The 26,572-nt window shown below is 51.5% G+C and overlaps 1 protein-coding gene across 2 annotated transcripts in view; it reads left to right on the top strand.

The window, feature by feature from the left end:
- The window catches only part of KCNQ1 (potassium voltage-gated channel subfamily Q member 1), a 321,916-nt gene that overhangs the window by 91,133 nt on the left and 204,211 nt on the right, over positions 1-26,572 (top strand). For both annotated transcript variants that reach the window (XM_026003928.2, XM_072758720.1), the window contains exons 7-10: positions 2,495-2,605; positions 3,416-3,511; positions 5,759-5,881; positions 6,730-6,874. In XM_026003928.2, coding sequence (XP_025859713.2) covers positions 2,495-2,605; positions 3,416-3,511; positions 5,759-5,881; positions 6,730-6,874 — 475 coding nt within the window. The remainder of the gene's footprint in view (positions 1-2,494; positions 2,606-3,415; positions 3,512-5,758; positions 5,882-6,729; positions 6,875-26,572) is intronic.

The following is a 26,572-nucleotide window of genomic DNA, read 5'->3' as shown; positions in this document are numbered from 1 at the left end:
CCGACATTCGCTGCCCCATCATCACGGGGATTCTTTTGGTATTAATTTTGATCATTTAAAAGGTTGTATTATGTATTATTTGTCTTGATGTCTGAGTTTTCTGGGACCCCCTTAAACCTGGCACCTGAGGTAGGCATGCCTGCTGGCCGCCCCTGCCTCTCCCTGCCCGGCAGCTCTCAAACTTACGGGTCTTGGGTCCACTCGGCACTCTTAACAACTGCCACAGACCCTGGAGAGCTTCTGTTCACGTGGGTCATACCCATCAATGCTTAATGCATAGAAGAGTAAGACCGGGGAATTTAAAAATTGTTTCAGTATTCATTAAAATGGTAACAGACCCTTTCTATGTTGATATAAATAAAATAACAAAAAATTATATTTCCTAAAAGAGGGCTCAGTTCTCAGATGCCCTCACCCCCTTTACAGCCCCAGACCTGCCTTTGCTCTGTGTGCCCCGGCCCTCTGCAGGGGCGGCTGGGGCCCAGGCCTCACACATGGGGCACAGTCTGTCCAGAGAGGACACCCTGCAGACCACAGGGCTCCAGGCTTCCCCGGGACCCCCTTATCTGCAGCTGGCTCTCAGCCTTGCCCATGGCCCCAGGGTGGTCTGGCTCCATCCACCCTGAGGGCACCTGTGCCGTGGTCTAGGTGTGCATGGCACGAGTATGTGTGGCGTGAGTGGAAATGGGCTGAGTGATCCTGGAGTGTGTTGGGCTCACTGTGGGCACTGGCCCCTCCTTGTGCACCTTGTGGTGTAAGAGATGCACGCACATGCGTGCCACATGCTGCTGCCTGAGCCCATCAGGCTGTTGCATGTGTGCTGTGTCCCACATGTGGGAGGCACATTTGTGGGTGCACACCCACCTCCATGCGCTCATGGGGTCCATGTAAAGGACTGGGCCATGGGCAGCTCAGCGTTTTTGTGGATGTGTGTTTTGAGGGACAGTGAAGTTGTAGAAGTGCCAGGAATGGGGATCCCTGGGTGGCTCAGCGGTTTAGCACTGCCTTCAGCCCAGGGCGTGATCCTGGAGACCCGGGATTGAGTCCCACATCGGGCTCCCTGCATGGAGCCTGCTTCTCCCTCTGCCTGTGTCTGTGCCTCTCTCTCTGCCTCTCTCTCTCTCTCTCTGTCTGTCTGTCTCTCATGAATAAATAAATAAAATCTTAAAAAAAAAAAAAAAGTGCCAGGACCACTAGCAGACACGTGGTCAGGCCTCCGTGCCCGCACACCGGGCAGGGCTCAGCAGTGGCCAGCCCCGGTCCTAGAGGCCGAGCACTAGCCTGCAGTGGTCTGTGTGCTGACGAGCTCGTTGGTGTGACTCGGCCTCCCGCATGTGATGCACCTGCCTCCACTGCTGTGTCCACAGGCCTGCACCCTTTCTGGCGGCTCCGAGCGCTCACGTCTTTCCCTCCCCGGCTGTGGCCACTGGGTCTCTCCCTCCGCGTTCTGTGGCTGGTGGGATGCACCTGGTGGGGCCCCGGGACGGCCTGGCAGTCACTGCTGTAGATCTTAACACTTCCTCTCTGGGCCTTGCCTTCTGCCGGCCTTCCGGGCCCTGATGCTATGTCCCCCGTGCCCCACACCAGCTCCTCGGGGCAGGGGGTCAAGTGAAGGCTCCATGCAGACCTTCCTGAATTTGAGGTTCTCACTGGGGCTGCACCAGAGGCTCCAGAGGAGTGAAGCCGGGCTGCTCAGAACAGGACAGGCTTGACCGCAGGGCGGGCAGGTGCCAGCCAGGTGACCTCCAAAGGCAGGAAGTGACACGGGCACTCTGGGCCACCGTGCCTACTGCCCTGGTGTGCGGGTATGAGTGTGTGCCACAGATGTGTGTGAGTTAGAGTGTCCTGGGTCCCTGGCTAGGCTCAGAGCCGCCTCCTGCAAAGCCCACAGGCAGCCCCAGGGCCCAGTGTGCTGACAGGTGTGGGCTGGGGACTTGGGGCTGAGTGACTGGCACAGCCAGGCCGGGGTCTCGGATCCTGCAGGATGTCATATTCAGACTCATGCTGGAGGCCCCAGGGAGCAAACCTCAGATGCCAGCAGGAGGGGAGCCCGGGGCGGGGCAGGGCGGGGGCAGCCTGTGGTCCTGCCACAAGCTCCGACGGTCTGCTCCCCCACCAAGAAGAAGGCTTGAGCTGTGTCTGGTTCTCTCAGAAGAAGGGTGGCTGAGACATCTGGTGCCCAGGGTGGTGTCAGGAAGTGGCGTGTCATCCCTGTCCCCTTGGTGGAGGACCAGCCTCGATGGGAGCTTCCGGCATCCTGGGGGCCGCCACACAGCAACGTCGGTGGCCTGGGTGACAGGACTCCTCTGGGATGGGGCAGGCTGTGGTGCAGGGAGACCAGACCATCCACGGTGCTCACACTGATGTTGGCCGAGCCTCGGCTGTCTTGGCGACAGTGGTGGGAGCTCCATGTTAGCTGAGCAACAGGTTTGGGCTGCACGGTCGCCCGTCCCGAGCTTCCAGGCCTGACCACTGACACCTGCCCCTCTTACAGGTCACGGTCACCACCATCGGCTACGGGGACAAGGTGCCCCAGACGTGGGTTGGGAAGACCATCGCCTCCTGCTTCTCTGTGTTTGCCATCTCCTTCTTTGCGCTCCCAGCGGTAGGTGCTCCATGCTGGGTGCCCCCAGGGAGGCCCACTCACAGGCCCAGCTCACCTTCCACCACCCCCAGGGGGCCCTTTGCAGCAGGTGTGGGCAGCAGCCAGGGTGTTGGGGGGGGGGTCTTTGGTAGCAGACAGCGGGGTGCAGGCCGGCATATTCAGCCCCAGGGGCCATGGGGAGACACCAGTGGCAGTTGCCGCATGAAGGCAGGGGTGGAGTCTGTGTGCCTGGTGAGGCCTGGGCCAGGCCCTGACCTATGTCCTCCCCAGAAATCACCGTGAGGGTTATACCTCCCCATTCCCAGTGTGTGCACATAGGTGTGTGTGTGTTACATGTGTCCTTATGGACACACGTGGGCATATGTATGATGTGTTACTATGTGCACATGAGTAACCTACGCACACCATGTATTGTGTGTTGCATGTGGACACATGTCCGTGTTCTGTGTGTGTATGTGTCACCTACATATAAACACATGCAGTACGTGTGCACCTCTCGTGTGTGCTGTGTGCATACAATATGTGCATTTGGGTTGTGTGTGTACAGTGTTTGCCCACGTGCTGTACAGTATGTGTGTGTGCATGTACGATTGATCCCCTAGGTGGATGGGGAGCTCCCTCCCTAACGAGTGGGTCCCGTCCATCCCATTGTCCATCCAGGGATGCAGCTGCACACCCTCCCACGGGGCTACCTTCTGCCCACCCTGTCTCCCCGACACCTGCACTGTCTCCCTGGTTCCCGTGTCCCACAGGCCGGCCAGGCAGTAGCTGCCTGCGTGGATGTGAACCCTGGCCTCTGCTCCTCCCCAGGGGATTCTCGGCTCTGGCTTCGCCCTAAAGGTCCAGCAGAAGCAGAGACAGAAGCACTTCAATAGGCAGATCCCGGCGGCAGCCTCGCTCATTCAGGTGACGGCACCTGCCATTGTGATGGCCAGTCTCGCGTCTGCGGGTGAACACAAGCTAGTGTCCATTCTGGGAATTCAGAACTGGGAACTGCTCTTGGCCGTGAAGCTCAGTGCGGATCCTTCTGGAACATAGATCAGCCGATTTGGCAACACAGACGTACACACCCGTCGTGCCTTCTCCTGGGACATGCAGGTGGTCTGACAGGGTGGGCACTGGAGCGCGGGGCGCCCATCTCCCTTCCTTGAGGGTTCTGTGGGAGGTCACATCCTGGGGGGCAGGCCAGGGGGCCAGGATGTGCCCTGGCCAGTCCTGGGGTGGGGTGGTCTTTCTGTGGGCCCCTCACCTCTCAACCACAGTGGCCAGCCTTGGCGTCTTGTTCCTCGTTCTCCTCCTGTGGCCACCCCTCTGCTCTGCACTGGAGCAGGTCTGGGAGGCAAAGGGGAAGGGTCCCTGTGTGGCCATGTCGCCATGTCCCAGGGTGGCTAGGGCTCTGCTTATGCAGCATGGGCACTTCTGAGTGTCCCTGGCACTGCACGGGGCTCAGGACTCCCTGGTGGCAGCAGGTGTGGACTGGTGAGCCGATAGCATGGCTGACGTCTGGATTCATGGGCCCCTTGGTACCTGATGGGGACCCTAGGGAGGCTGTGACAAGCCTGGGGGGCTGGTGGCAGCAGAGCCTAAGAGCAACGGGGAAGGGGGGGTCCTGAGCTCCTGGATGTTCCGCTCTGCTCTCTGACCCAAGCTCCTGGACACACCAGAGGCTCACTGGGCCTTTTAATGCACACAAAGACTCAGGCGGATAACCATTTGCAAACAGGGTCCCGGAGGGTCCAGGGGCAGCAGAGTACGGATGAGCAGGCCCAGGGCTCACCTGAGGAGGGCCGGGCAGAGTCCTGGGGCTCAGTTGTCATCAGCATCATCCACCCGCGGATGTGGGACCCTCTGCCCAGCAGGGCAGCTATATCCAGCACTGGATGCTCCCCTGGGTCACCCCCGTGGCCTGGTCTCCTGCGCCCTCTGCCCCGGGCAGGGCCCCATGAGGGGTGGCCACCATCAAGCGCTGCTCCACCTGGGAGCCTCAGCTCAACCAGGGGCTCCCCTCATCCCTCTGAAGCCCTTCCGGAACCCACTGTCTGGGGCCTGGACGGTGTACCTGGACGGGAAGGAAATAGGGGCCATAAAGCCGAGGGGCTGGGCCCCCTCAGGCCTGGTTTTACAGCCCCATAGCCTTCTCCCTTCGGGGAGACCATAAATCAGGCCGTAAAACCAGCCCAGGCCGCTGTGGGCAGACTGTTGTGGGAGGGGAGCGTGGCGGGTTCCTCGCTGAGCCTTGGGCCTTAGGGGCAAGCACCCCTGCAAAAGGCCAGGTCTGAGTGGAATGTTCATGGGGGTGCAGACATGCCCGCCACAGGAGGACCAGGGCCCCAGGTTGTGGGACGTGTAGCGGCCAGGCCATACGTTTGTGGGCAGGACACATGCCCACCGCTGGGGAAGGTGGGAAGTAGACGTGGTGAGTCAGCCTCGGAGGGGCCAGGCCTGTGGCCTTTCCCATGGGCGACATGAAGGTGGCCGGGCCTGCCCAGGTCCCCATCGTGGGTGATGTCACGGCTCCCCGGGAGCCCTGCCAGCCCCGTCACCAGCAACACCACTAGGATGCATCCTCATCTGAGGCTCCTGGCACCCCACCGGTCCCCCACTGCCCACTCAGACACGGCGTGTCCTCCCCTCGGATCCCCTGCTGTGGCATCACTTCCTCCCTGCGTGGTGGCCACAGGGGCATCTCTCTAGAGCATAGGCCCAAGGCCTTCTGCACCCGCATGACATCCAGAGGCTCCCCACGGCTACGGATGGTGTCCAGCGCTGGGAGCCCACATTTGGGCCTCTGGGAGGGGCCTTGTTTCCCAGGCCCTCTTGCCTGGTGCCCACAGCCCCGGGGCACCCTTGGTTTCTGTGGCCATCCCTGCACTCGCCGTGCAAGCCCCAAGGAGAGGCAGCCATGGGTGTCTGTGCATCTGTGGGAGGGACAGGTTGGGGAGATGCTGGCAGGTGCATCGGTGCTCACAGGTGAGGGCCTCTGTGATGTCTGAGCTGTGAGTACCAGCCAGCGCGTGAGGCTGCCTGGTGCAGGATCAGCCATAGGAGGTGGGGGGCTGGCATGCAGGATGGGGTGTGGGCAGGATGGGGGAGCTGCAGCTCCCACGGGAGGCCCAGCGGGTAGCTGACCGCCTCTCCCTTGTGCTGGTTCAGACGGCGTGGAGGTGCTACGCGGCCGAGAACCCCGACTCCTCCACCTGGAAGATCTATGTCCGGAAGCCCGCCCGGAGCCATGCCCTGCTCTCTCCCAGCCCCAAGCCCAAGAAGTCTGTCATGGTAACGGCCCCCACCTGCACCTGCAGGTGGATGGGATCCCCCTTAGTGGGTGGGGAGGCTTCGGGGGCCACGGCTCATGGGCAGGGTTTGACCTAGGGTTTCATCTGAACCCACATTGGGGCATCACCACTATAGGCCCTGGGGGGGGGGTGCATCTGTGCCAGGCCTTGAAGCCCCAGTATCCCCATGGCTCGGGGCCCTTAGGAGCAGCCCCAAGAGCAGGATGAGCTGGGCTCTGGCCAGTGGTGGGAGAGAAGGCTCTGGAGAGGGCCCTGGTGTCAGGCTTCCTCTGCTGGGCACAGTGGGTGTCTGTCAGGTCAGAGGTGGCATCCCAGCTTGGGGAAGAGGGTCTTGAGGTTGGTGTGCAGGGGATTCGGACAGGCTTCGGGTGGCATGCTGAATGAGGGTGGTGCCCACTCCCGCTTGGGGGCGCCCAGCTCTCCCGGGTGCCAGCTGCCCCCAAAGCCTCTGCACCTTCTGTTCCCTCCCAGACCCCTCCACCTCCTCCCAGTCACCTCCTCAGAGGGGTCTTCACCAGCCCCTGCTGTCCCCCCACACACACACATGCCGTCGCTCTGCGGCCCTTGTCAGCACGTGCCCTGGTGCACTCTTGGACGTTTACCTGTCCGCCCACCCCTCAGCCTGAGCTCCCGGGCAGCGCCTGTGCCGAGCCCCCCACGAGGCCCCCGGCAGCATCACCACGCCACGGCCCTCCCTGTCTGCCTGCGACCGTGCCGGCACTTAGCCCCCGAGGTCTGGTTCCCTGGCAGGTGCCCAGCGGGGACCGCCAGGGGGTTCTGGGGCCGGCGGACGCCTGGGAACCGCCAGCTTATTGTTCATCATCTTAGGTAAAGAGAAAGAAGTTCAAACAAGACAAGGACAATGGGGTGAGCCCCGGAGAGAAGATGCTCACGGTCCCCCACATCACGTGCGAACCTGTCTCGGAGGAGCGGAGGCCAGACCACTTCTCCGTGGACAACTGCGACAGCTCTGGTGAGACACCCTCGCCCGGGGTGGTGCTACGGGGACGGGGACGGGCACTCGGCTCCCCTGACCTAGCGTGTGCCCGGCGACGTCCTGCCGTCCCCACACCCCCAGCTCAAAGGCAGGTCCTTCTGAGGAGGTGGGACCCCACCCTGGAGGGACCCTCTGTCCTGCTCTGTCCCACACTCTGTGCTGCCAGGTGCCCGGCCTGCCTAGGTCACGCCATGTGGCTGGCAGCCTGTGGCTGGCAGAAAGGAGGTGGCCCATACATGTGACCCCCCCCCCATTCCTGGTGGCGCGGGGACGGGGCATCAGAGCCAGCACTGTGCACCCACACTTGGCCCATTCCTCGGCACCATGTGCCTTTGCTCTTCTGTCATCCTCTGCCCGGCACCCACCAGAACATGCCAGCTCTTCGGCAGTTGGAAGGATAGTGTCACCATCTCGACTGTAGCAGAGGGACAGGCTCATATTGTTCCTGACCCTTTGTGCCTATGGGTGCCCACCCTGCCAAGTGCTCCATTCTCAGGCGGCTGACCCCCGATGTACCCCCCACATTGATTGCAGCCCCCCTGGCAGAAAACATTCCAGGCAGGGGCTGCAGCCGCTCCCTGCTCCTCGGGGCCGTCTGCGGACCGGGCCGGGGCGCCCACCCCACCGGGCATGGGGCCATCCTGGCCCCATCACGCGCTGTTGGGATTCCGCTCTGGCTCAAATCTGGCCACTTCGCTGGTGAGTCCCCAGGACGCGCTCCCCGTCCGTCCCCCGGAGTGGGCACAAGGGACAATTGTGCCAACAAATGCCCACCCCCCCAACTCCGGATTCAGGGGCAGGACCATTGTCGCCATGCAGATGGGGGCTCTCTGTAAATGCTAATGGGCAGGTCGGCCGTGGGTAGAAGCATCTCTGGCTGTTTGCTGAATGCGGAGCGCTCCATTCAGACTGTTTGCTGTTATTAAGTACCCGGGGATGCCTGCGGAATGTTAACGAGGCACGAGAGCAGGAAAGTCAGGCGCCCTTTGTGGAATGCTTTTGCACGGAGGAGTTTTGCTTTCCCGCCGACGCGATAAGTCAGCCCAGCCTGGAGCCGCGGCGTTTCTCGCGCCTGAGCCGTTGGCCTGGCCCCCGGGGGCCCCGAGTGGCCCCCAGCCGGTGGGTGGCAGCGGGGACTCTCAAGAGCCCTGGTGGGGGAGGGAGCAGCGCCAGGAGGGCCTGCCGCTCGGCCCCCATGTGACAGGGCGCCAGCGGCTGTGCTGAGTTCCGCCCCCAGGCAGGACCCAGGCCTTGCACCTGAGCCTCGCCCGCGGGTGGCATCTGGGTGCGCCAGGGGGCATGTGAGGCGGGTGCCATCTCCATCCCAGCACTGGCCTGTAGCTGTCTCCCCAGCTCCGTGGTTTCTCTCCATGTCCCAAGCTCACCGTGTCTCTGGGCTTCTGTTCTGTGACACCAGGGTCCGGGAAAGAGCTGCCCACCCACATTCACGGCCTGCAGAGCCTCGTCTGCGCCCCTGTGATTCCCAGGCGGGTTTCCTGTTTTCATGGAAAGGGCCCGCAGGAGGACCCTTTGTGGTGGCAGGCAGTGTGGACAGTGGGAGCCCTGCCCACCAGGCTCCCATCCCTATGCAGGTTCCAGGCCCCCAGCTGCTCACTTTGTCCTGGTCACTGGGGTCTGCTCTCAGGAACCCCCTGCATGCAGGGCTGGGTGGAGGCCCATGGGGTGGGGGTGGCAGGGGCTCCTTGGCATCCAGGGAGGAAGATGGGCACCAGCAAGGGAGTGGAGCATGTGGGCTTCTGGGGTATTAGCGCCAGGCTCAGCCTGGGTGGTCCCAAAGGCTTTTTGGAGGAGGAGGTGCCAGTGCCGAGTAGGGCTGGCTGGGGGGGTAAGCAGCAGGATGGAGATGGGGGACAACCATGCCTCTGTGCGGCTCCACATGGTCTCCAGCCTAGGCATGCCACGTGTTCTCCTCGTGTGAGGTGGGTGCAAGCCTGCCCTCCTCGTGGAGAGAGAGGCCACGTGGGCGCCTGGCGTGCTGGTGCCCACGTGCAAGGAGCCTGCAGGTGTCAGCCAGCCTGGGCCCTGGAAGTCCGCAGAGCAGGAGGAGCCGCAGTCAGCTTTGTGTTCTCTGAGCCTCAGCCAGGATGGTGAGGACAGGAGGCAGGCAGGATGAGGTGGTGGGACATGGTCCCTGTGGGGCGGGGGTCAGAGGAGCCAAAGCCAGCAGGAGGGGCCTGCGGACCCTGGGCAGCCTGGGTGCGACCCTCCAGGGCAGGGCAGTGTGAGATGCTGGGGATGCCAGGTACAGAGAGGCCTTCACTTCCACCACACACTCGTCAGAGGTGAGCAAGTCCTGGGAGCTGTGCTGGGGATGCGCTGCTGCAGAGCCCGGGGCTGCGTGCGGTATGTTCACAGAAGAGCCTGGTGCTCATGAGTCTAATTTGTGGGGTGCAGTCTGCAGGGGGCACTGTGCCTCTGGCCACACCTGCCAGGCCTCACCCCCCCTCCCTCCCCTCGGTTGGCAGCCGTGCACATAGTGAGGGTCCTGCAGGGCTCCGCCAGCTGCTGTCTTGGGGCTGGCACCCCAGATCCCACTCAGCACCCCAGATCCCACCTCACACCCTGTCTCCCACTCAGTGCCCCAAATCCCACCCCATGCCCCAGATCCCACTCCGCACCCTGTCTCCCACCCAGTGCCCCGGATCCCACCCTGCGCCCCTTCCCCATGTTAGCTGCTATTGGCCTCTGTTTAGGTTTTGTCTTTTTAAACAATCCTCTGAGTTAGTCACTTGTATGTGGTTGAGATGTGCTTACATTTACCAACAGGTTTGCTAGGTTTCCACTTCAGAGCTTGAGTTTAACGTCCTTCTTCCTGAAGGGCCTTGAGTGGTTAGTGGTTCCTCCAGTGATGATCTATTGACAATCAACTCAGTTTTTATTTGTCTGAAATCTTTGTATTTTGCCTTTGCTGTTGGATGGTGGTCTGGTTGGGGAACAGTCGGGTTGAGATACATATTCCCTGTGGACGCTGGCAGGTGTGCTGCAGTGGCCAGCATACACATTCTGTCCGGCTCTCTGGCCACCCCGAGTGAGTGACCTGTCCCCTGGGGATCTCAGGTGCATCTCCTTGACTCTAGTGCTGGGTCGTGTCACCACTGTGAAGCAGGGAGGCGTTAGCTCTGTCTGTCCCGCCATTGGTTGTGATTCCTGAACCTAAGGGTTCATGTCTTTTATCCAGTTTGGAAATTAGTACAAATGTGTCACAATGTACCACCTGTCCTCACGGCTCTGATCTGCCCTGAGAATGTCCCTTTGGCCATTTCGTTCTGACCTCTGTGGCTGGCTCTGGGACTTTCCTGCTTGGTCTTTCCACATGGCCTTCCTTGCGGTTTGTTTCCTGTTACCTCACTGCTCCGGCATCTGATCCCCAGCCAGGTTAGTCTACCTGCTGACATTTTAATTTCAAGGATTTCACATTTTTTCATTTCTGTACATCCTCATGTGAGGGCTCGATTCACTTGATCTTCACAGCGTGTACCCTCTGCATAGCGTACAACTCTGAATTTCTGGATCACTTGAACGTGCTTATGTCATCATCACGTCACAGTGTTGTCACCTGTGCTATGACATCATTATCCCTGTCATGATATCATCACCCATACCATGATGCCATCATCTGTGCCATGATACCATCATCCATGTCATGGCGCCATCCTCCATATCACAACACCATCACCCGTGCTGTGACGCCATCACCCGCAGTTTGTGGAGAGTCTACCTCTGTTCGCTGTGGCTTCCCAGCTCTTTCCCATGATGGCTTGTTTCCCTATGGTTGGTGGAGGTCTTTATCTGTGGGTCTCTCATGTGCCCTGTTGAGGGGACGTTGCTCTGCAGAAGTTGTTCCTTGGACAGGGGGACCCCGTGAAGCTGTCCAGAACGTTTGTGGTGTGGAGTTTTCTAGATAACCACGTGGTATAAATACAAGCCCTGAGAACAAGCCCGTCCACATGTAGCAAGAGGACACGTTTTGCTTTTACTCCAAGGACACAGGCCAATACAAACCGATTTTCTTTCTTCTCTGCGTCTGCCACGCCTAGGTTGGCAGTTGGTTTCCATCTTGTGTAGTTTCTGTGATTTGCATCTACCCTCCTACCATCTGTTTGACTTCCTGACAGCCTAGTTTGTAGGTAGAGTCTTGGTCCCCACTTCTTGCCTCGTGCTGGTTCCAGGCCCAGCTTCTTTGTCCAGTCCACACTGTGAGTGGATGCCTGGGATTGCCCACGTGGGTCTGCATTGTGGCAGCAGCTCCACTTTTGGGCCTTGGGGCCGCCCTCATGGAGCCCACAGAAGACATTTGGTCATTTCAGCGAGTTTGGGAGTTTGTAGAGAGAGGCCTGTGATGGCATCAGGGCCACTTATTACTGGAAACAGAAGTCCTCATCTTTGTGACAATGTTCCTGTCAAGGGGAGCCATGAGCTCCTGCTGGCAGAGGACAAGGTGGTGATGCTCCAGGTCAGAACTTCCCTGGGAGGGTCCCTCAAATCAGGAGGATTTCAGAGGTGGCCCCTTGAGATTCTGAGTCAGGGGTTTGCAGGAAGGCCCAGGAGCGTGTCTGCAGTGAGCCCCCGGGTTACTCTGGGGAATGTTCTGGGGACCCTGAGGATGAAGCCCAGCACTGACCGCAAGGAGTCAGAGCAAAGCTTCTGTGACTTCCAGGTCTGTCTCACCTGAGCCGAGGGAAACGCTCCTTGTTCAGGATGAGAACAGGGTCCCAGGCCCCCTTGTGGCACCTGCACCAGGGTTCAGGTCAGCCATTCATTACAATAGCAGATAGAAAAGACTAAGGAGCTTCCTCCGTGTCATAAAGGCAATCAACATGTAGACTTGGGCTCGTGAGCTTAGTGAAGAAAGATGGGCTGCTTTTCCCCTGGGATCAGGAACACGGCAAGGGTCCCTGCTCCTGTTACTTCTAGTCCACAAGGAACTGGAGATTCCAGCTGGTGGAACAGTCAAGGAAAAGACACTCCAGACATCCAGATAGGAAAGGAAGAGGTGAAGCTCTCTCTGTTTGCAGGTGGCGTGGTTTTCTGTGTAGAACACCTGGTGCGTGTGCAAGACAATCACCAGAACCAAGGTGTGGACAGAGCCAGGGCCACATGCAAATATCAACTCTACCTCCTCGTTCTAGCAGCAAATAATCTGAAGTCAAAATTTTAAAAATACCAGTTCCTGGGGCACCTAAGAGGCTCAGTTGGTGAAGAGTCTGCCTTCATCTCAGGTCATGATCTCTGGGTTCTGGCATTGAGCCCCAAGGCAGGCTCCCTGCTCAGCAGGGATCTGCTTCTCCCTCTGCCTCTGCCTGCTCTTGCTCTCTCTCTCTCTCTCTCTCTCAAATAAATAAATGAAGTCTTTTTTTAGAAAAATACCACTTACTGTAACATTAAAAACATGAAATACTCCGAGGACAATCTGGCAAAGGATGCAAGCACTGCACACTGAAAGCCATAAAACGTTGCTGAGAGGCGCCACAGAATCTCTAGGTCAGCAGAGAGGTGCGCTGTGCTCACAATCACCAGCCTCAACGTTCATCTCTAAATTCAGTTAATAACAGTCAGAATCCCACCAGGCATTTTGTGGAAATTAATGAGCTGGTTCTGAAATTTGCATGGAAATAACCCTGAAGTTCCAAAACAACATTTAAAAATGAACAAAGTTGGAGGACTAGCCCCAGCATAGAGATAAGTAAATAGATGATAAACAGCATAGAGTGTAGATAAACCTACACACACATGGACAGGTGACTTTTGACCAAGGTGCAAAGGCGGTATTGGGACAACGGAACCATCCACCTGCCAGAAAATGAACCTGGAGCTATGTCTTGCATCATATATAAAAATCAGTTCACAATTTATCACGAAAATAAAGGTGAAGTCTAAAAGTTACAGAAAAGGGGCACCTGGGTGGCTCAGTCAGTGAAGCTGCTTTCGGCTTAGGTCATGATCTCAGGGTCCTGGGATCGAGCCCTGTGTCTGCTCCCTGCTCAGCGAGGAGCCTGCTTCTCCCTCTCCCTTCCCCCTGCTTGTGCGCTCTCTCTCTCTCTCTCAAATAAATAAAATCTTAAAAATAAAAGTTACAGAAGAAAATGCAGGAGAAAAATCTCTGTGACTTTGAGGTCTAGGCTTCCTGAACGTGATACTGGCAACATGAACGACCATAAAAACCAGCCATTTGAACTTTTCAAAATTAAATCTCTTTGAAAGACAATATTAAGAGGATGAAAAGACAAAGCACAGACAAGGAGAAAATATTTTCAGACCATCCATCTGATAAAGGATTTGTGTCCAGAATATAAGAGGGATGCTTATGGCTAAGCAATAAGAAGACAAAAACAGGCAATGATGGAACAATCATCAAAGAAAAGAAATAGAAAAGCACAGAATATATTCAATATTGCTAGTTATTAGAGAAATGCCTGTTAAAACCTCAAATGAGATATTACTATACAATTATTATATTCATTTTACCAAGTGCTGTGACCCTACAGGGGAAGAGGCTAACACCCATGCAGTTACCACCCAGGATGCGGTGCTGGGGCCCTCGTGCTCTGCTGGTGGAGCTGCAAATGGTGCCACTCTGGAAATCAGACTGGGAGTTTCTTAAAACGTTGTATGTGCACCTGCCATATTATGCAGCCATTCTAATTCCTGAATACGTGTCCAGACACACATACTGACACTCATCCGTGGAATATGTTCATAGCTATTTTGCAAAAACTGGAAACATGGAAAATGCCCATCAACATCTGACAAAATGTTATCTGAATCACGGTATACCCACACAGTGATGCTCAGAAATAGCAAAGCATGAACCATGAGCGCATACAACAGCCTGGACAAATAGCAGAATAATTATGAGTGAGAGAAGCCAGACCAAAAAAGAAAAAAAAAGAGAGAGAGAGAAGAAACAAAGAAAGAGAGAAAGGTGGGGGGGAAAGAGTACATAGTGCTTTATTCTATTCATATGAAACTCTAAGAATTGCAGAATGTTCTAGAATGACAGCAGGACGAGGCAGCTGTCTTGGGATGCAAGGGAAAAGGGATCAGATTGGGAGGAGTGCAGAAGGGCTCAAGGGGACCCAGGGTGGTAGGTACGCTCAGGATCCTGATTGTGCCGACGGTTTCATGTGTCAGAAGTTACCGGAATTGTACCCTGTAAACATGGGCAGTTTGTTACATGTCCATTAGGCCTCAATGAAAAGAAACATAAAATATTTAGCATAGCAAAAAAAAAAAAAACTTTTAAAATGATAATCTGGGGAAAACAGCAGCCGCTCATATCATACACATAGGGCTAACTGCATCAGGATATTGGGAAACACTCTAAGTCCCAAAGACTAGAGGATAAAAGACATGAAAACAACTCTAGAAAAAGGAGATACTGAGATTCCTACAGAGGCACAGATGCTGATAACGTCAGTTATGATCACAGAAATGTAAATCAATGCCCTGGGAGCTTGGCTCCTCTGCGGAGAGTCACCCGTGGGCCAGTGTGCTCGGAAACCCTCGGCCCAGCCACCGGTGTGGGAAGGGTACGGGTGTGGGAAGGGTAGGCTGGTGCAAGCGCCTGGCCCAGAGACCCAGAGACGCTTCAGGGAATTTGCATGAAAATTCAAGATGCACGTGCCCTTCAGCCCTCTGAGCAATGTAATGCACTCACGTTGCACATTTGCAAAATGACCCACGATCAGGGCACTGATGTTTGCAGTCGTTAAAGAGCAAAAGATGGGCAAACCCGCTGGCGTCCCTGTGTGGGGCTCTGCTTCGAGGAAGTGTGGTGTTTGCCCCAGACAGCCACTGACGCGCCAGACTGTCCCCTCGGGGCCCAGGCGGCCGAGCGCTCGTGGGCGTGACCACAGCTCAGGCCCTGAGGACGAGGAACGCGCCCCCGCCCCTGTGTGCGGATGGAGGCCGAGTCCCGGGACAGCCTGAAAAGAGCGCTGGGATCACCTTCTCGGAGGCTCAACAGCGCGGCAAAGTTGTAAAACCATCTGGGCTGGTGCATGTGTTAAAGGAGATCTTTAATCTCTTTTTTAGTCTGTTTTATGCTAATTTGTTCTAAATCAATGTGCTGCCTCTTCGGGGTAATGTATTCATTGCTATTTAATCCTCGAGGGTTGCAATTATGTTGCTACTTGGTAGCAACAAAGTTACTTCTAGTGATTTTATGTTCTTCCGTCTTGGTCAGCTCTTTGTTTCTTGCTGGAGCTTTAATGGTTTCGCTTCCCGCCCTCCTCTCCCACCGCCACCCCCCACCCCCGCCCCGGACCCCAGTCTCATGAGAGATTTATCCATTTTATTTTATTTCATTATATATTTACTTTCTTACCCGAAAATTACCTTTTGGCTATCTACGTTCTCTGTTTCCCCGGCTTAGGCTTTTATGTCTATTAATTCCCTCTCCTGGATTAATTCGCTTTTTAAGAAACGTAATTAAGAGTAACACTTGGCTGATTTAAAGTCTTTCTTCTACATGGCGTTTTAGAAGTTAGATGTTTTCCTCTGATCGCAGCGTTAGCTGCGGTGTAGATCTTGCCATGAAATATGTGCCTTGTCTTTGCTTTCTTGATCGTGTTTATTTTATGTTTTGACTTTCTCTTTAATCTAAAGAGATGTTTTCTCAGAAGATGTTTTTTATCTCTGTTGTTTTTAATTTAACAGGCTTATAGAGAGAAGATATGGCCTGTGAAATAGTTGCTTTTTTCCAGTAAAGATTTTCTCTGAATCCAAGTGCAAACATAAAAGCATTGCTTTTGTAAATGTTCCACAGGCCTAAGTTAAGATATATTCTCTATCTGCAAAACACAGACTTTCATTTGTATACACAGATAAAACCTGCGTTGCGATGGATCGTACACACACACAGACACCCACACCCACATGTGCACGTACACATTCTGCATCAACCCAGATCTGCCCTACCTTTCCTGGTTATTATTGCTGTTTTAAAATCTAACACCAAATTTTGAAACAGGAACAGTCAATCCTTCTTCCTTGACAATTTTGCCTTTAAAAGTCTAGTGGCATATGATGTCCTGGGCGCTGGGTGTTATATAAGACTGGCGAACCACTGACCTCTACCTCTGAAGCCAGTAATATGTCACATGTTAATTAAGTGAATCTAAATTAAAAAATTTAAAAATGCAAATAAATAAAAGTCGAGTGGCAGAAACGTGGAATGGTTCCAAGAGCAGCGCGTAAGCCAGACTTCCTGCGGCCCCAGGAAGCTCTGCCGTCCTCTCCTGTGTGACCCTGGGCCAGTTCCTGCCTTCTCTGGGCCTCAGTTCCTGTACCTGGGAAATGGGGATCCTAGCAGGGCCGCATCAGAATTGATCAGAACGTGTGAGTGCTCAACTTGGGCCTTAGTGGAGCCTGACCACCTCCTCTGCCAAACAGCTCTTTTTTCACAGTTTGTTAAAGTTGTGTTGTTTTCTAGTCTTCACACCTCTCACTCCACAGGTGGGCATGGCACGTGGGCTTTGCAGAGGCCCTGGTCCTCTGTGAAGGGGTCGTTTGCTTGGCCCCCTCCCCCCTGTGGCTGGTGGAAATAGTCTAGGGATTATTCTGGTTTTCCCAGTCTCCTTCTGGAGCAGGGGCTCATCATGATGTGCGAGCTCAGGGGCTCATGGCACACTTGCACTCTTGCCTCTCCCATTCAGTTCCCCACGCCCAGGCCTCCCCCCCCCCGCCCCCGCAGCTGCTGGAACAGTTCATCCTCAGATTTTTTATCTGTCCTTCATTCCCCACGGTGTGCACTTGCCACTTTTCCACTGCCAGGAATCTACTTTGCTTCGGGTTTGGGCCAGTCTTCCAAACACGTCCCTGGAACCCCCCCTACAAGTACTTGCATCTCTGTGTGCTAATCGCCAGGATGCATTCGTTTGCTAGAGGCCACCGTAACACAATACTACAGGCTTGTGGCCTAAGCCACAGAAGCTTCTGTCACCGTCCTGGAGGCAGAAAGACTGGGTGAAGATGTGGACAGGGCTGCCCGGTCCTGGGCTTACAAAGGGCCACCTTCTCGCCTGCCCTCACAGGGTCTTCCCTCTGGGCTTGTGCATCCCCGGCATATCTCTCTCTCTCTCTCTCTCTTTCCAGATTTCTTCCTTTTATAGAGACACCAGCCCTATGGGAGTAGGAGCCACGCTGACAGCCTCATTGGAACTCCCCCTCCTCGGGGGTCCCTTCTCCAAACGTCACATTCTGAGGTGCTGGGGCGGAGAGCCCCAGCATCTGGGTTTCAGGGACTCAGTTCAGCCCTTAACACAGGGACAGGTGTGTGTCTAACGTCAGTGGGCGCTGCCCGGCCTCACCCTCCCACAGATGGGGCTCCCCTTCCTGGCACCCCTGCTGGCTGTCCGAGGTAAGGCAGTGTTCTCTCTCTCCAGCCGCGGGAAGCAGGGTTTCTCCAGCCCTGACATTTGGGGCCAGATCGGGCTGTGTGGAGGGGCCGCCGTGGGTACTGTGGGACGTCCAGCAGTGTCCTGGCCTCTTCTTGGGGACTGCAGCCCCGTGTCCCCGTGTTACAATAAGCAGAATGTCCTTGAGTGTCCCCGGGGGTGGGCGTGGGGTTGGGGGGGGACGGGACTCACCGCTGAAGACCACTCGGCTAAAGGCATAGCTCAGAGCTGTGTGAGGGGTTGTTTGTTTTTAACTGTGTATTTGGAAATAAATTTTGAACTGCAGAAAAATAACAAGAACGAGAATGAGCTCGGAAACCTCCACGTGCTCTTTATGAATCTGCCATTCGCTGATCGTTAACATTTTGCCCCGGTCCTTTCACCGTGTGTACCCCTTTGCGTATGTGCAATCACGTAGCAGTGTTTGCTGAGCCACTGCAGCGTAAGCCGCACACCCGGCAGACCTTTGCCCCTAGGCATTCCGCTGTGTGTTTCCTAAAAATAAAGGGACCCCCCATTTAAAGCGACGGCACACTTCTCAGCCTCTGCCGCTAAACGTGGCTCCCGTCTCTTCACCTCGTCTACTCTGAGGGTCCCCACGTTGCCAAGTGACGTGGCCATGCCTTTCACAGCGTGCCCCCCACCCCCACCCCCAGTGCAGCATCCAGACTGGGGGCCGTATTGCCATCTCTTTAGCCTCCTGTAATCTGGAACGTTTCCGGTCTCTGCCTTTAACGACCTTGATGTTTCTGGGGGTTACAGTCCTGCCGCTTCTCGGGGAGCTGGGGGTGGGGGGCACATGCTTCCTCGTATTAGATTCAGGTTGTGCCTCTCCAGCTGGAAGGTCCCGTCAGTGAGGGGGGCGGGGGGGGTCCTTCGTGGGGTGAGCCAGCCCCGGGCGCATGATGCTCTCCGCCCCTCCTGGGTGGTGTGACTTTAATCACCCGCCCAACAGTCGTTCTGCTTTGCTTTGCAACCGATAAGCAACTGGGGCAAACCATCTAAAGCCCTAAACATATCCTGTTCCTTATTAAAAAATGTCTCTCTGATTTGGAGGCTTTCTGGAACCAGTCTTTATCATGGTGGTTGCAAAATAATGCCTGTCCAGCGCTAGCACCCCTTCCACAAAAGCATTATAATCTGTCCAGCAAGAGTGGTATTCCAAGAGGAGACATCTCAACATTGCACCGTGGGGAGTTTATTTCTCCCCCATTTATTTGTTTCTGTTGACTTACTATCTACATACATGGGGCCATGGACTTTTTTTTATTATAATTTTTTACTGTCTTTGATTATTTCGATAATCAAATTGTCCCGGATTTGGCCGGTGGAAGCCCTTTCGAGCTGGCTTCTGTGTCCTTAGGACATGCTCACATTTTTCTGTTTGTTTGTTTTTTAGCATTTCTTTATGTTCTGGTATAACAAGATTCAGGCTTATTTCATACACACTCTGCTCCAGCCCCAGAGTCCACCAATTTTCCAAGGAGCTCTGGTTCTTTTTAACGGGGGATGAAATTACTAGAAACCAAAGTCTGGGCACTGGGTGTGCTTGTTGCTACTAGACGTCTTTTCTGCTTGGCCCTTCTGTGCACGGAGCTAAGAGTGCACATGCAAACACGTGTGTGTACAGACATGCACGTACAGAAACAGATGTGGCCCTGGGACAGCTGGAGCCCACACTCGTGTCCCTTGTTCCCCTGTGTCCACACTGCGTCCTTTATCTGCAAGCCTCCTTCATCCACAGTGAGATGCCTGCCTCCCGGCCCTATTCGCACGCAGACTCACTGCTCACAATGCACTGAAGATGTTTTATTAATTGCTTTGTCCTTGCTGCTGTCAAATCACACCTCCTGGTGTGTTTGTGATTCTCTCCCTCCTCCCACCCGAGACTGAGGCTGTTTAATCCAGTACTGTGGTCTCAGAGTGCTTGGCTTAGTGATTTTTCTCCTCTCTCCTACTCTTTCCGTTCTCTCCCCTTTCAGTGAGGTTCTGGCACTCGTTTGAAAATTAGTTCCGTACGCTTCATTTTTTTTTTTTTACTTGTTTTTTAAAACACCACTTCGTTGAGGTATAATTTACATGCCATAAAATTCACCCATTTGCAGGGTAATTCCAGGAAATTTACGGACTTATGCCATCATCACCATGATCCAGGTTTGGAACACCCCCCACCCCACTCCCACCCTCTGTGAGACCCTCCACGTCCATGTAGGTCCGTCTCTGCCCCAACCCCGGCCCCAGACACCCCTCCTCTGCTTACTGCTGGTGGCCTTGGATGTGCCTGCTCTGGCCAAGCGTGCAAAATGTGATCTTTGTCTTTCTGGCTGTTTTAAGCATGTGCTTGAGGTGCATCCAAATTATAGCACCTAAAAGTATTTCATTCCTTTTCATTGCTAGAAAGTATTCATGGTGTGGACAACCACATTTTGCTCATCCATTCACCTGGTTAAGGGATCATTTTCCACATTGTTTTGTGTTGTTTCTGCCTTCTGGCGATTATAAGAAATGTGGTTATGAGCTGTGCACACTTTCCTTCCTCTTGGAGAGATAGCCAGCAGTAGACTGGCTCAAATGGCGACTCTCTGTTTCCCCTCCTGAGGAATTGCCAGGATGTTTTCCGAAATGGATGTACCATTTTACATTCCCATCAACAATCTGTGAGGGTTTCTATTTATCCAGGACTTTATTAATACTTCCTTTTTGTTTGTTGTCTTTAGCTGTCCGGCTAGGGGTGAAGGACTGTCTCGCTTTGGTTTTGATTCGTACTTCCCAAGTGGCTAATGATGCTCACAATTGTTTCATGTGCTCATTGGCCAGTTATGTATCATCTTTGGTGAAATGTCTATTTGGATCTTTAGCCCATTTTTAAACATTAACGTTAGTATTTTTAGACATTTGGATGCAACCATAAGAGAGAACACAGATTGATCTCATGCGCCCTTTATTTACATGGTTGCCTTGGTGGTCACGTCATTTGAAATCAAGAGTACAAAATCACAATCAGGACAGTGGCATTGAGACAGCTGAGAAGCAGGACACCCCATCTCAGGGGTCCCTGGTGCAGCCTCTTCATAGCCACACCTACTTCCCTCCCACTCCCAAATCCCCTCAATCCCTTGAAACCACTCACCTGCTCTCTAGTTCCATAATTTTGTCATTTCAAGAATGCTGTATAGGGGCACCTGGGTGGCTCAGTGGTTGAGTGTCTGCCTTCAGCTCAGGGTGTGACTGGGTCCTGGGATCTAGTTCTGCATTAGGCTCCTTGCAGGAAGCTTGCTTCTCTCTCTGCCTCTCTCTCTCTGTATCTCTCATGAATAAATAAATTTAAAAAAAGAATGGCATATAAATGGATTGCACAGCATCTGAGCATTTGGAATTGGCTCTTTTGACACAGCATAACTCTCAAGATTCATCCAATCTGTGTATCCATGGCTCGTCCATCTGTATTGGTGAGTGGTATTCCATGGTGTGGACACACCAGTTGGTTCAACTGCTCGCCTGCTGAAGGACATCTGGGTCGTTCCCAGTTTGGAGCTACTACAAATTCTGGTAGGCTGAATAACAGCCCCCAAAGCATTGAGGTCCCAATTCCTAGAACCGGTGACTGTCAACTTCTATGGAAGACGAGATTCTGCACATATGTGCTTAAATTAAGGATATTGAGATTGAGGGTGATCCTGGATTATCCCAGTGGGCCCGATGTCACCATATATGTCCTTGCAAGAGGGAGGCAGAGGGGATGTGACGACGGGAGAGCACAGTGACATAGCACTGGAAGCAGGGGGAGAAGACACGGTGTACATGTGAGGAAAGGCCACCAGCTAGGGAACACAGACAGCTTCCAGAAGAGAGAGAAGGCCAGGAAATGATCCTCCCCAGGAGCCTCCCCAGGGAATCACACTGGCCCATGGTGGTGTCCAGAATTGCCAAAGAACAGATTTGTGTCATTTTAAGCCACTGGGTTCATGGTAATTTATGACAGCAGCCCCAGACAATGAATACACAGATCAAGCTGGCACGAATGAACAGCTACGTAGAGGTTTTCTTGTGAACATGATGTCGTTTCTCTGGGATGAGGACTGGGAACATACCTGCTGAGCTGTATGGCACTCGTGCACAGACTGGTCTAAGAAACAGCAAAGCTGTTCCCTCCTGCAGTGTGGGAGTGACCCTGCGTCACCACGTCCTGACTGACATCAGGTGTTGACGCTATTCTTTGTCGTACCTGTTCCATAGGTGTGTAGCAATATGTCGTTGATTTGAGCTGGCGTCCTCCTGAAGGCTGCTGGCACCGAACATCTTCACTGAAGTGTTGGAATTGTTTGCCCATTTGTCCACTGTGGGTTGTTTCAAACTTTTGGGTTTTGAGAAGCCCGTCCATACACTAGATACTAGTCCTAAGTCAGACATATCATCTGTGCGTGTTGTCACCCCCTCTGGCGTCGTCCTCATCCTTCTCACTGGGCTCTTTCCAGAGCAAATATTTTAATTTCAGTGAGTCCAGTGTACCCTGTAGATGGATTGTATTTTTGCCGTCAAGTCCAACAGTTCTTTGTCCTACCCTAGATCCTGAGCGTTTCTTCCTGTAGGCTCTTTGGTAACAGCTCTATTAGGATGTAATTTGTGTACCATACAATCCAGGCACTTAAAGCATCCAATTCAGTGGTCTCATTACATTCCCAATTGCACTGTTGTGCAACCACCACAGTTCTGGATCCGTTTCTCATCACCCCCCAAAAAGAAACCCAGCGCCCTCTAAACACCATGTCCCAATCCCATTCCATCCTGTTTAGCCCTAGCCAATCACTCATCTGCCTTCTGCCCCTAAGGATCTGCCTATTCCAGACACTTAACGTACACGACATCCTACAATACCTGGTTCTTTGTGGCTGGCTTCTTTCACTGAGCTCATGCTTTCAAGATTCACCCACCATGTTGTGTGTGTACTTCTTTTCTTTTTACAGCTGAATAATATTCCATTGTACGGATATACCATGTGTTTTTTTATCCCTCCATCACTTAATAGGCATTTGGGTTGCTTCCACCTATGGGCTGTTATGAATAATGCTGCTGTGAACATCCATTCAGGTACACGTTTTTTGTGCAGACATTTCATTTCTCCTGGGTAAATACCTGGGAAAGAAATGCTGAGTCAGATGGTAACTATATTTAGTGTTTTAAGAAACTTACAGATTGTTTTCTAAAGTGAAGGTGCCATGTTTCATTCTCACAATGTACGAACACTACAATTTCCCTGTACCTCCACCAACACTTGTTATTATCTGTGTTATCGTTATAGCCAGCTTAGCGTGTGTTAAATGGAACTTCATTGTGGTGTTGATTAGCAATGCCCTATGACTAATGACATCGAGCATCTTTTCATGTTTTATTGACCATTTCTCAATATCTTTTTTGGAATATCTTTTTTGGAAGAAAGATCTATTCGGATCCTTCATCCTTTTCTAAAAATTAGAATATTTGTCTTTCTGTTTTTGAGTTGTGAGAATTCTTCATGTATTCTAGCCATAATTCCTTATCAGGTATATGATATGCAAATATTTCCTCCCCTCTGGGGGATTTCTTTTTGCTTTCTCTAGAATGTCCCTTGAAGCACAAAGCTTTAGTTTTGGTGAAGTTCAATATATCTTTTTTTCTTTTGTTGCTTATGCTTTTGGTGTTATGTCTTAAAAAGTATTGCCAAATCTTAGGTCATGAAGGCTTATCCTTATGTTTTCTTCTAAGAGCTTTGTTATATTTTGGTCTCTGATACAGTTTGAGTTGACTTCTGTTTAAGGTGTAAGGGAGTGGTCCAAATTCATTTTTATCCATATAGTTCCAGCACCATTTCATAAGGTAGTCCTTTCCCCATTAAATTCTTTCAGCACCCAAGACAAAAATCAATTGACCACAGATATAAGGCTTTATCTTTCAGACTCCCATCCTTTTCTATCGATCTAAATGTCTGTGTCTTGTCTTATGCCAGTACCACACCATTTTGAGTATTGTTACTCTAGTAAGTTCTGAAATCGGGTAGTATGAATCCCCTGGCTTTATTCTTTTTCAAGATGACTTTGGCAGTTCTAGGTCACTAGAACTTCCGTATGAATTTTAGAACCTGTGTCGGTTTGTATAAGGAATTCAGCTGGGATTCTGGGGAGTATTGTGTTCAATCGGTAGATCAGCTTGGGGAAGTACTGTCAACATGACAATGTTGTCTTCCAATCCATGAAAATGGGATGTGTTTCATTTACGTAGATCTTTTCTTTCAATAAGACTTTGTAGTTTTCAGAGTATAAGTTTTGCATTTCTTTTGTTCAATTTATTCCTGAGTATTTTTTCTTTCTTTATTGTGATAAAAAATATATAAAACGAAATTTACCATTTTACCCATTTTACAAATCTGTGGCAGTAAGTACATTTGCATTGTTGTGCTTTATCCTTTTAACCAGTTTACAAGTCTGCGGCAGTAAGTACATTTGCATTGTTGTGCTTTATCCTTTTTTGATATTATCGTACGTGTAATTTTTTCTTAATCTCATTTTCTGATCGCTTGTCAAAAGTGTGTAGAAATACAGTTGGCTTCTATATACAAGTATATCTTGCAATCTTGCTGAACTTGTTTATCAGTTACAATAGTTTTTTAGTGGATTCCTTGAAATTTTTTCCTATATATAAAATCATGTCATCTGTGACTAGAAATAGTTTTACTTCTCTCTTTCCAAAACTGGATGCCTTTCTTTTTCTTGCCTAATTGTCCTGGATAGAACTTCCAAGATAATGTTGAATAGATGTGGTGGGAGCAGGCATCTTTGTCCTGTTGCTGATCTCAAGAGGAAAGCGCTGGGTCTTTCACCATGAAGTACTATGTTAGCTGTGGTTTTATAGGACATGCCTTTTATCAGGCTGGGGAAGTTCCCTTCTATTCCTCATTCCCTAAATGCTGCTCTAGCCTCATGGAAGGGAATGGAATGTTGCCAAATGCTTTTTCTGTGTCCTATTTTGATAATCATGTCATTTTTGCCTCTTATTTTATTGATATGGTGCATTAGCATTAGTGAAGAACCCCTTCTGTAGAGTGCTGGATTTTATTTGCTGGTATTTTGTTGAACATTTTGAATCTACTTTCCTAAGAGTTATTGTTCTGTAGTTTTCTTTTCTTGCTTTATCTTTTTCTGGTTTGGTAGCAGGGTAATGTTGCCCTTGCAGAGTGTATTCGGGTGTGCTCCTCCTCTTCTTCTATTTTCTTTCTGGAAGAGTTTGTAAAGAATTTTAATTCTTTAAATTTTCAGTAGAATTTATTAGGGAAGCCATCTGGGCCTTGTGGGATTTGGTTTGTGGGTAGTGTTTAGATTACTAATTCAGTCTCTTTATTTGTTATAGGTCTATTCAAATTTTTGACTATATTTAGTGTTTTAATTCCTAGTTAGTTTTAGTAGTTTTTTTACTTTCTAGGAAATTATCCATTTTATCTAAGTTGTATAACATATTGTTATAAAATTGTTTATAGTATTCATTTAAATCCTTTTTATTTTTGTAAGGCCAGCTGTTTCTCTCTCTCATTTCTAATTGTGGAAATTTGAGTCTTTTCTTTCCCATCAGCCTCACCAAGGGGTTGTCAATTTCATTGATCTTTCAAATAATGAACATTTGGTCTTATTGGCTGTATTATTTTTCTAACCTCAGAGATTTAATTAATTTCTATCCTACTCTTTATTATTTCATTTCTCCTGCTTGCATTAGGATTAGTTTTTTTTTCTTTTTTCTTCCAGTTTTTTACAGTGGAGAGTTAGGTTTTTGATATGAGGTCTCGTCTCTTTTTCATTTTTATTTTTTTTTAAAGGTGTTCTTTATTTATGCATGAGAGACACCCATAGAGAGGCAAAGACATAGGCAGAGATCATGGGATCTGGGATCATGACCTGAGGTGAAGGCAGATGTTCAACCGCTGAGCCACCCAGATTCCCCTCTCTTCTCTTTCTCATTGTGAGCATCTACAGCCAGAGACTTCCCTTTCAGCACTACTGTCCCTGCATCCCAGAAATGCTGGCATATTGTGTCTGCATTTTCTTTCTTTTTTTTTTAATAAATTTATTTTTTATTGGTGTTCAATCTACCAACATACAGAATAACACCCAGTGCTCATCCCATCAAGTGCCCCCCTCAGTGCCCGTCACCCATTCACCCCCACTCCCTGCCCTCCTCCCCTTCCACACCCCTAGTTCGTTTCCCAGAGTTAGGAGTCTTTATGTTCTGTCTCCCTTTCTGATATTTCCCACACATTTCTTCTCCCTTCCCTTATATTCCCTTTCACTATTATTTATATTCCCCAAATGAATGAGAACATACACTGTCCTTCTCCGATTGACTTACTTCATTCAGCATAATACCCTCCAGTTCCATCCACGTTGAAGCAAATGGTGGGTATTTGTCGTTTCTAATGGCTGAGTAATATTCCATTGTATACATAGACCACATCTTCTTTATCCATTCATCTTTCGATGGACACCGAGGCTCCTTCCACAGTTTGGCTATTGTGGACATTGCTGCTATAAACATCGGGGTGCAGGTGTCCCGGTGTTTCATTGCATCTGAATCTTTGGGGTAAATCCCCAACAGTGCAATTGCTGGGTCGTAAGGCAGGTCTATTTTTAACTCTTTGAGGAACCTCCACACAGTTTTCCAGAGTGGCTGCACCAGTTCGCATTCCCACCAACAGTGCAGGAGGGTTCCCCTTTCTCCACATCCTCTCCAACATTTGTGGTTTCCTGTCTTGTTAATTTTCCCCATTCTCACTGGGGTGAGGTGGGATCTCATTGTGGTTTTGATTTGTATTTCCCTGATGACAAGTGATGTGGAGCATTTCCTCATGTTCCTCATGTGCTTGTTGGCCATGTCTATGTCTTCCCCTGTGAGATTTCTCTTCATGTCTTTTGCCCATTTCATGACTGGATTGTTTGTTTCTTTGCTGTTGAGTTTAATAAGTTCTTTATAGATCTTGGAAACTAGCCCTTTATCTGATATGTCATTTGCAAATATCTTCTCCCATTCTGTAGGTTGTCTTTGAGTTTTGTTGACTGTATCCTTTGCTGTGCAAAAGCTTCTTATCTTGATGAAATCCAATAGTTCATTTTTGCTTTTGTTTCTTTTGCCTTTGTGGATGTATCTTGCAAGAAGTTACTGTGGCCGAGTTCAAAAAGGGTGTTGCCTGTGTTCTCCTCTAGGATTTTGATGGAATCTTGTCTCACATTTAGATCTT

The sequence above is a fragment of the Vulpes vulpes genome, chromosome 5 (genome assembly GCF_048418805.1).
Source record: "Vulpes vulpes isolate BD-2025 chromosome 5, VulVul3, whole genome shotgun sequence".
NCBI classification, from domain to species: Eukaryota; Metazoa; Chordata; class Mammalia; order Carnivora; family Canidae; genus Vulpes; species Vulpes vulpes.
This window is presented reverse-complemented; position numbering and strand designations above follow the sequence as displayed.